The following is a 10,537-nucleotide window of genomic DNA, read 5'->3' on the forward strand; positions in this document are numbered from 1 at the left end:
TTATATTTGAGATTCTTCAAATAGCCACCCTTTGCCTTGATGACAGCTTTGCACACTCTTGGCATTCTCTCAACCAGCTTCATGAGGTAGTCACCTGGAATGCATTTCAATTAACAGGTGTGCCTTCTTAAAAGTGAATTTGTAGAATTTCTTTCCTTCTTAATGGATTTGAGTAAATCACTTGTGTTGTGACAAGGTAGGGGGGTATATAGAAAATAGCCCTATTTGGTAAAAGACCAAGTCCATATTATGGCAAGAACAGCTCAAATAAGCAAAGAGAAACGACTGTCAATCATTACTTTAAGACATGAAGGTAAGTCAATGCGGAACATTTCAAGAACTTTGAAAGTTTCTTCAAGTGCAGTCGCAAAAACCATCAAGCGATATGTTGAAACTGGCTCTCATGAGGACTGCCACAGGCATGGAAGACCCAGAGTTACCTCTGCTGCAGCGTATAAGTTCATTAGAGTTACCACCCTCAGAAATTACAGGCCAAACAAATGCTTCAGAGTTCAAGTAACAGACACATCTCACTGCGTGAATAAGGCCTTCATGGTCGAATTGCTGCAAAGAACCCACTTCTAAATGACACCAAGAAGAGATAAGAAGAGACTTGCTTGGGCCAAGAAACACGAGCAATGGACATTAGACCGGTGGAAATGTGTCCTTTGGTCTGGAGTCCAAATTGGAGATTTTTGGTTCCAACCGCCGTGTCTTTGTGAGGCGCGGTGTGGCTGAACGGATGATCTCTGCATGTGTATTTCCCACCGTATAGCATGGAGGTGGTGGTGCTATGGTGTGGGGGTGCTTTCCTGGTGACAATGATTTATTTAGAATTCAAGGCACACTTAACCAGCATGGCCACCACAGCATTCTGGTTATGGCTTAGTGGGACTGTCATTTGTTTTTCAACAGGACAATGACCAAGACACCTCCAGGCTGTGTAAGGGCTATTTTACCAAGGAGAGTGATGGAGTGCTACATCGGTTAATTTAACAAAAGCTGGATCCCTTCTAGCCCGCCACACTCCACATTCCCGCTGCGATTCAGCACCACAGCAGAGGAACGAAGACACTGTAGGCAGCCACAAAATTAAGAAATGATATAACTAATATGTAAATAAAATAAATGAGTTAAGGCTGGTTCCTTGCTAAAAAGCGTATTTTACAATGATCCTGTGAAATGAGGCCTGCGCCATGCATTTATGAAAGCAGAGTTCTACTGGATGATGTTAATATATGTTATGTTTATTGTAATTTGAACTATCATGGGGTTGTGTCATGTGTGATATACGTGGCTTATTGATTTCTATTTCTTACTGTTTCCTACTATAGGCAGTTGGCTGCCTGGTGATGGCAACATTGTAATGCTCCGAAGTGAATAGTTGGCAATGATGTTTTGTTTCCAAGTGCTACTGAATAAGCTCAACTGAAACGCACGATACACATCATTACTGTACCAATCCATTCCAAATCTTTATACATGACAAAGTCGCGGCATACACTACATGACCAAAAGTATATTTGACACCTGCTCATCGAACATCTCATTTCAAAATCATGGGCATTAAAATTAAGTTGGTCCCCCCTTTGCTGCTATAACAGTCTCCACTCTTCTGGGAAGGCTTTCCACTAGATGTTGGAACATTGCTGCGGGGACTTGCTTCCATTCAGCCACAAGTGAGGTCGCCCACTGATGTTTGGCGATTAGGCCTGGCTCGCAGTCGGCATTCCAATTCATCCCAAAGATGATCGATGGGGTTAAGGTCAGGGCTCTGTGCAGGCCAGTCAAGTTCTTCCACATCGATCTCGACAAACCACAGAATTGTCTCAATGTTATTGTATGCTGTAGGGTTAAGATTTCCCTTTACTGGAACTAAGGGGCCTAGCCCAAACCATGAAAAACAGTCCCAGACCATTATTCCTCCTCCACCAAACTTTACAGTTGGCACTATGCATTGGGGCAGGTAGGGTTCACCTGGCATCAGCCAAACGCAGATTAGTTCGTTGGACTGCCAGATGGTGAAGCGTGATTCATCACTCCAGAGAATGCGTTTCCACTGCTCCAGAGTCCAATAGTAGCAATCTTTACACCACTCCAGCCGATGCTTGGCATTGCGCACGGTGATCGTAGGCTTGTAGGCTGCTCGACCATGGAAACCCATTTCATGAAGCTCCCAACGAACAGTTCTTGTGCTGACGTTGCTTCCAGTGGCTTGTTTGGAACTCGGTAGTGAGTGTTGCAACCGTGGATTTTTAAGCGCTACGCACTTCAGCACTTGGTGGCCCCGTTCTGTGAGCTTGTGTGGCCTACCACTTCATGACTGAGCCGTTGTTGCTCCTAGACGTTTCCACTTCACAATAACAGCACTTACAGTTGACCGGGGCAACTCTAGCAGGGCAGAAAAATAGTACATAAATTGAAAGGGTGTCGACATACTTTTGTACATATGTTGATCTTGTATGTATGTATGTTGATCTTGCCTTTGGCGGCAGCAGAACTGCTGGGATTGGGCCAGACGAACACAATAATTTGCCTCTAATTTACTTGGACCTTGACCTGCTCAAACTGAGCCGCTGCTGTTGGGAAGTTAAAACTGTCCAAATCGTTGAAGCAGCTTGCGATGCGAATCAGCCTCCTTACTTTTTCCTCAAGGACGAACTTGAGGCCGTCGTTACGTTTTGGAGAAAGAATCCCCTCTCAGCAGGTACGCTGGAAACTGGAATAATCAACACAATCTTCGCCAAGTTTGCCCAGTCCCTAATGAAGAACTCACATCTTTTGCATGAGTAAAAAGAGAAACACACACACGACACTAATTTCCAAGCAGCTTGAGGATTTAGTAACCTATGAAGTAGCCTATATTTGCCTTTGAAGTTGGAGCACATCGTTTGGAATTTCCATCAACGAACAAAAAGCTTTATTTTGCTATGGATTTTTTCTTCCGCCCAGACAACTTGCCTGTGAACAATTTTGTTTAAAATCACCTTTTCATTTTTTGGGGCGGGACAAAAGCCGACATTTACCGGCTAACGGAAATCCTTATTCTAAAATATATATTTTTCTAAGAATACTCAAACTAAACACAATACCCCATAATGTCAAAGCGAAAATAGCTTTTTTGACATTTTTGTAAATGTATTAAAAATAAAAAACAGAAATACCTTTTTTTACATAAGCATTCAGACCCTTTGCTATGAGACTCGAAATTAAACTGGTGCATTCTGTTTCTGTTGATCATTCTTGAGATGTTTCAACAACTTGGAGTACATCTGTGGTAAATTCTATTGATTGGACATGATTTGGAAAGGCACACACCTGTCTATATAAGGGACAACAGTTGACAGTGCATGTCAGAGCAATAACCATGCCAGGAGGTCGAAGGAATTGTCCGTAGAGCTCCGAGACAGGATTGTGTCGAGGCACAGATCTGGGGAAGGGTACCAAAACATTTCTGCAGCATTGAAGGTCCAAGAACACAGTGGCCTCCATCATTCTTAAATGGAAAAAGTTTGGAACCACCAAGACTTCCCAGAGGTGGCCGCCCGGCCAAACTGAGCAATCGGGTGAGAAGGGCCTTGGTCGGGTAGGTGACCAAGAACCCGATGGTTACTCTGAAATAGCTCCAGAATTCCTCTGTGGAGATGAGAGAACCTTCCAGAAGGACAACCATCTCTGCAGCACACCACCAAAGAAGGCCTTTATGGTAGAGTTGCCAGACAGAAGCCACTCCTCAGTAAAAGGCACATGACAGCCCGCTTGGAGTTTGCACCTTAAGGATTCTCAGAAACAAGATTCTCTGGTCTGATGAAACCAAGATAGAACTCTTTGGCCCGAATGCCAAAAGTCACGTCTAGAGGAAACCAGGCAACATCCCTACGGTGAAGCATGGTGGTGGCAGCATCATGCTGTGGAGATGTTTTTCAGCAAGGGGAAGATGAACGGAGCAAAGTACAGAGAGATCCTTGATGAAAACCTGCTCCAGAGCACCCAGAACCTCAGACTGGGGCAAAGGTTCACCTTCCAACAGGACAAGGACCCCAATTACACAGCCAAGACAATGCAGGAATGGCTTCAAGACAAGTCTCAATGTCCTTGAGTGGCCCAGCCAGAGCCTGGACTTGAACACTGATCGAACATCTCTGGAGATCTGAAAATAGCTGCGCAGCGACTCTTCCCATCCAATCCGACAGAGCTTGAGAGGATCTGCAGAGAAGAATGGGAGAAACTCCCCAAACACAGGTGTGCCAAGCTTGTAGCGTCATACCCAAGAAGACTCGAGGCTGTAATCGATGCCAAAGGTGCTTCAACAAAGTACTGAGTAAAGTGTCTAAAAGGTTATGTCAATGTGACATTTCTAAAAACCTGTTTTTGCTTCGTCATTATGGGGTATTGTGTGTAGATTAATGAGGGGAAAAAACAATTCTCAATTTTAGAATAAGGCTATAACGTAACAAAATGTGGAAAAAGTCAAGGGGTCTGAATACTTTCCGAATGCACTGTAGCTGTATAGCTATATATAGAGTATAGCTGTATATAGAGTAAGGATACTCAACGCTTATCCTACAAGGTCTGGAGCCTGCTGGTTCTGTTCTACCTGATAATTAATTGCACACACCTGGTGTCCGATGTCTAAATCAGTCCCTGATTATAGGGGAACAATTTAAAAATGCAGTGGAACAGGCTTCGAGGTCCAGAGCTGCGTTTGAGGGATAGAGAGTATAGATGTATAAAGTATAGCTGTACAGAGTATAAATGTATAGCTGAGCTCAAACGCAGCAGCTCCTGTCCTAGTCTTGTCAAATTCCTCACCTCACAGGTGTTGTAGTCCTCAGAGTCCAGCAGGAGGCAGAGTTTGGGCAGCAACTCGGGCCAGTTCTGCAGCTCCCCTTTAGAGGCAATGGTGGTGATGAGGATACCTAGGATAGGAGAGAGAGCGAGAGATGAGACGGGTCTCCTCGAAGCAATTCTACAACCAATCAATCCTTCCTTATAACAAATCTCCAAGCTTGGCTTGGAAACCATTACTCTGAGGCTTTCCAATGAAGTCCACTGTGTCATCATCAGGATTGACAGAGCCAATATCCTGCACTGAGTCAGTTTATAAAAGGTGATTCACACACTCCTGTTCTTTCCTGTCAGAAGTTTGGTAACTGTGGCAACAGAGCCCTGGCATCGTCTGCTGCCTGCTGGCTCTGATAAGGAGGACACCATGCAAACCCCATTGGCCAGCTGGCCTGTTGAGAGAGCCAATCAAAAGCTTCAGAAAAAAAAACATGGAGCCAGACACTAGCGAGAATGACTAACAAGGTTTCAGGTCAATTACGAAGGTGGAGAAAAATAACCAGAATATATCATGCTAGGGTACGTTTTAAAATGAACCCCACGCTAAAGCCTGATGGACAGCAATTCAACTAATCCACTGTAGCAGCTTTCCTTGTGGTACAAGATGACTGATACGCAATTAATGCAATTAAAATGCAATGCAATTCATTTCCTGTTCAACTAACGTGATCAAAGGTCGGCAAGCCATACAAACATGATATAATCACATTATTAAGTGCTTGTGAAAAAGGGATTTTGTTATGCATCATTGAAGGAACAAACCGTGTAGAATTTAAACAACCAAGACTGTCTTGATCTGGTCTGATCTAGTCTGGTCTGCCTCTTGACCTAGCCTCGTCACAGATCTGTTTCTGCTGTGTTGCCCACTCCTATTGTCATGCCAAACAAATACACTAGTAGGATACAGCACAAACAGATCTGGAACCATGCTACACCTCACCCCATATGGCTTATTCAACAAGATTTCCAGTACACTCTGCTTACTGAATGTGGTTATCATGATCAAATGATCCAGCGCGGATGTGATCACTAGAAGAGGAGTGCACTGTAATTCAATGAAGACAACATACTCTGTTACAAATGCAGGCTACTTCACTTACCCGCGGTGGCCCGGATGAGGGGCGAGGCGTCTCCAATGTTCTGTAGACACTCGCTCTTAATGAAGTCAGACACTCCATTGGGGAAGTTCTGGTAGTGGGCCTTCACATTGTTCTTTAGGATCAGACCACTAAGAGAGCGGGTCGCCTCATCTGGAGAGAGCGAGAGATTGGGGGGAGGTACAATGAGAAATGGGTGATAGATTTTAGGGCTCAATTCCATTTCAATTAAGTCAATGATTACTCTAAGTTGAAATGCATAACTGAATTAGGCCTAAACATCCAATGAAGAGTTTTCCCAATTCACACCGAATTCCAATTTGTCTCCAAAATGGAGTTTTAATAGAATTATCTACCGCAACTTGGCCTACCTTCTACATGTTTTTGAATAGCGTATAAATAGAGGGGAGCTTGAATAGAGGGCCCGCAGGACGACACAGGTCATTATGATGCTTGCTGCTTTAAGTTCAGTAGCCATACCTGCGAGATCAGGTGCGCGTGTGGTCTCAATTTAATAGAGTAGGCTATAGCCTATGCATGGGTGGAGAAGGATAGGCAGTTACCTATCCAAGAAAATGTACTTCCGAAATATGATTATGCTATAGTTTACATTGCCTAGGAATAAATATTGATCACCCATATTTCTCCGTCTAAAAATCTTCCCAATCCTACAAGGTAGGCTCTAAAAATAGCTCAAGAGAAAGTCTCTCCAACTGCTCTCTTCAAACTACATCTAAGATATTGGCTGATATAGCCTAATATGAAATGGGCACGTGAGAATCTCTGCTCATTTAACCTATTTCTTAAGTTATTTTTGCGCATTTCATATTGCCTATAGGGTGCAACATTTCTGGGACCATGGCTGGCAAGTGAGCTGGGTCACATACGCCTAAAATAAACATTGCAAGACTGCGGTAGAGTGGGTTGGAATCGGACAGAAAGTGCAGGCAAGGTGCAGTATGAAAAGCTGCAGGTGCAGGCGGGAGCGGGATGAAGAAATCAGTCCTGCGCAGACCTCTACTTGAATACACTATTAAGTAAATTAGAGACAAACAGGTTAAACTACTAAAGTGAGAAAGGGGTTGCTGTATAGCCATGTGTTATATTGCAACACTACTAGAAAACCAAAACATACACAAACTCCCATACCCTCTACCCAGTACGAGGCACTCAGCCAACTAAACCAAAATAAGAGAAGCATATAGCTAGATTCCTGTTGATGCTAAGGAAAAAGTAGGAGTGTGACCTCATAGCAGAAGGCTGAGAAGGCATTAGCAAAGCTGGATAGCAACAGCAAATCAGCCAATGGCAAATTATTGCTTTCACTGACTTCTCTGAATCAAAGCTGAAGAAAATTGAAACATTCCCCTTACAAAACATTGCTCTATTTCAGAGTTTCCCAAACTCGGTCCTGGGGCCCCCCCTGGGTGCATATTTAGTTTTTTTTCCCCTTAGCAAATAACCAACTCATCATCAAGCTTTGATGATTTGAAATCAGCTGTGTAGTGCCAGGCCTACAATCAAAGTCCTGGCCTCAGAGTCATTGAGTACGGTTACATGTACACAATAACATGTACACAATAATTATTGTGGACAGACAGATTAATATAATCATTTGAATAAAACATTTAGCCTGCTTTGCAAGAAGAATGATTTCCCTAATAGTCCTGTTTCCACGGACACATCTGAAATCAGGCTACCTGATGACACAGAAAGTCACCAATCAAAATTAATTTTCTACCACAGCAACAACGTTATTTTTGGGAAGCATATTTGATTTTGAGCACGGCCATATAACGTTTGTATGTGACAAGTACTTCTCAGACAGATTCATTCAGCTGTTCCGAACTCACTTCACTGGCGCTAAAGGAGGCAGGCTCGTTCGGCAGCTGCTAGCACATGCACAGATCAAATACATAGCTGGAACGCATATTAAGGCGTTTACATGTCCTAATAATATGAAAGATAGCGCAGAAAATCTGGTGTTTTAATCAGCGTATGCTTACTTTGATTTTTACCTTACGCCGATTACGATAAGCAGAGGAAGGTGTTTACATGACAATTTCATAATCTGCCTAGTGTCATAATCGGTATAATAATTTCTGTGCATTTAAACGTACTCAGTGTTTCCGTTTGGTCAAAGGTCAAATCAGCAAATTCTTGTGTTAGGTAGTGAGGGATAGTTTCCTTCAGGCTAATCAATGGGCATCACCCAGTGATATCTTACTGTCTGATCATTCTCCCTCATGGGCATGGCTGTCTGATCCAATGTCTCCCTCTGTTCTGATTGAAATTACACTCAAATTCGATTTCCGCTGCTCCTCTCTTGACCAAGAGGAGTGTAACAAATGCCATCCTAAAAGGCAATGGCTCATCAGCCCAAACCATTGGCTCATCTACTTCTAGTGTACAGTAACAGGCTGTCAGGCAGGTCAGGATTTGAGTGGTGCCCCGCCAGGCATAAGACTTTAAAATTAGAGTGACCCATATTCTAGTGGTGCGGTGTGGTGCCATATCATCAGTGACAAGACAGAAGACACCGGCCGTGGGGTTCGTCGCCAGGGTTCTCCACTCCTAGAACAGACAGTCACGTTGCCCCTGTCACTAGATGGTCAGAAAGTCAGCCTGTGTGTAATCTCACCCCCAGAGAGAGCTGGCTAGTGGATGTGATTAGCCTGTCTGACTGCCAGTGGCCATACTGTAACCTGCAGTAGTGTTGTGTACTAATATGCATTGAAATTAAACATAGCTTCAGGGCATTGGTGTAAATATGACATGGAGAATGAGGGTGGAGGGGGTAAATGTCCTACCTTCTGATTTCAACTTCGTCAGCACGAATATCAAGTAGTTGTTGAAGTCTGGGTATTGGTTGAGCTGTTCCAATCTCTGAAGAGGACATTGGTTAAGGTGCAATTCTACATTGGGTGCAAACCCATAGGAGTAGATATGCTGTGTGTGTGTGCTGTATTCACAAGAACAAGCTGTTTGTAAAGGTCGATGTTGACCAGCCATTAGTGTAAAACGGCCTGCAAACACTTGCCACATGAAGACGGCACAGTGATGCCAAAACGTTGCTGGTTTACCCAATAAATTACAGGGAGCTTGTATGAAGAGTGTGCGACTCTATTCTTATAGCATAGTTTACTCGCCGTTAGTCAGCACCTCTACCAACTTTTTGGGTGTGTGCGCCCGCTCATGCTTTTTATTATAATCTTTTTTTTTTAGAGACCATCAATGGACACCATGAATAACTGATTATCAGTCACAGTTATCATAGGGTGCCCAACAGGCTGATGCTGTGCAGTTTGCGCACATATCCAAATAGAAGCACTTGGCATTTCAACAACATTGACTAGCGGTGCTAAGCCTTGACCAGACGAACGGAACTATAATCTGTATGACATACATGGACAATATTGCATCACTCAAACACTACACATGGTAGGTCGACTATAAAGACGTTATAACACAACATCCACAACGAACAAGGTCTTCAATGCACACCAACATTCATGATTTGATTGTGCCTTGATACTGTAACACCTATGTTGATGACAATGTGACAATGAGGATCGGGTTTATTATCCCATCACAAGCGCGTGTGGCTGGCTACAAAGTCACCTTCCTACACTCAGGTTCAACAAGATGTCAATACAAAAGTTTCCAACAAAATGACAAAGTTGTTTTGAGCTTTCTTTTTAACATCACATTGTATAACGGGAGAGACTGGAAATCAGACTGGGCCGACAGGGGGCTGGGGTGACTCTAAACACAGGGCTTGCAGTTTCTTTGTTGCATTTAAGCCCTCAAGGGTCAGCAACATCCCCAGCAAGCTAGTTACACTGTACCCGCTAACATGACATTATTTCAACAACACTACTAGGAAATCAAAGGATTTTAGATTATACGAAACTGTCATAGGGAATACATTTGTTAAAATTATTTATGGATTAGGTAAAGATTGTGGTGTCATGCAACAGCTGTCACGTATGACATTTCCATCATACTGTGACTGATTCAATAGAAAATGTACTGTGGTCACATTTGTGACATTGTACAGTAAGTAGCTAACGTTAGCTGGCTAACTATATTGTAGTGCGAGCCCTGCCCGCGTGTAATGTTAGCCAAGCTAACCGAAAAGATACCACAGAAACACCTCAAATCTACCACTTTTACATTTAGCCGAGAGCGAAGGATACTTGCTGGACGGATCTTTGAGTGGACGTATCCGGAGACTGGGACTCTTTCAAAAGCTGTAGAATTTGCTGAAGTCCTTGCTCATCTGGTTTCCACTCGCACTCCATCTTGGTTTGCTGCAATGAGATGAAACGGATAATGCAATTGTCAACACACACTGTAAATGAACGTTTTCCTCTTCCCAGTTGAAGAGTCGCCATTAGATTTGCTGAGCAGTGTAAATTGCATATATTATTGTTTCACCTACCCGATATATCGCAGTATTTCTTCCTCAAATGCTACTGTGTTGAATTTATAACGTTAGACTTGGGCCTGTCAGCACAGAGACATTCCGTTTTTACAACAAGCTACTCATACGGATTCATGGCGCATTTACAAGACCCAACTGTGCTGTGACG

The 10,537-nt window shown here is 43.3% G+C and overlaps 1 protein-coding gene across 4 annotated transcripts in view; it reads right to left on the minus strand.

Annotated features, from left to right (window-relative positions):
- Nucleotides 1-10,537, minus strand: part of LOC129818151 (transportin-1-like) — a 91,134-nt gene extending 80,597 nt beyond the window's left edge. For all 4 annotated transcript variants that reach the window (XM_055873802.1, XM_055873800.1, XM_055873799.1 and 1 more), the window contains exons 1-5: nt 10,387-10,537; nt 10,142-10,255; nt 8,753-8,828; nt 5,946-6,095; nt 4,813-4,919 (exon numbers count right to left, since the gene is read on the minus strand). In XM_055873802.1, coding sequence (XP_055729777.1) covers nt 4,813-4,919; nt 5,946-6,095; nt 8,753-8,828; nt 10,142-10,246 — 438 coding nt within the window. In that variant the 5' untranslated portion in view covers nt 10,247-10,255; nt 10,387-10,537. The remainder of the gene's footprint in view (nt 1-4,812; nt 4,920-5,945; nt 6,096-8,752; nt 8,829-10,141; nt 10,256-10,386) is intronic.

The sequence above is a fragment of the Salvelinus fontinalis genome, chromosome 21, assembly GCF_029448725.1.
Source record: "Salvelinus fontinalis isolate EN_2023a chromosome 21, ASM2944872v1, whole genome shotgun sequence".
In the NCBI taxonomy this organism is placed as follows: domain Eukaryota; kingdom Metazoa; phylum Chordata; class Actinopteri; order Salmoniformes; family Salmonidae; genus Salvelinus; species Salvelinus fontinalis.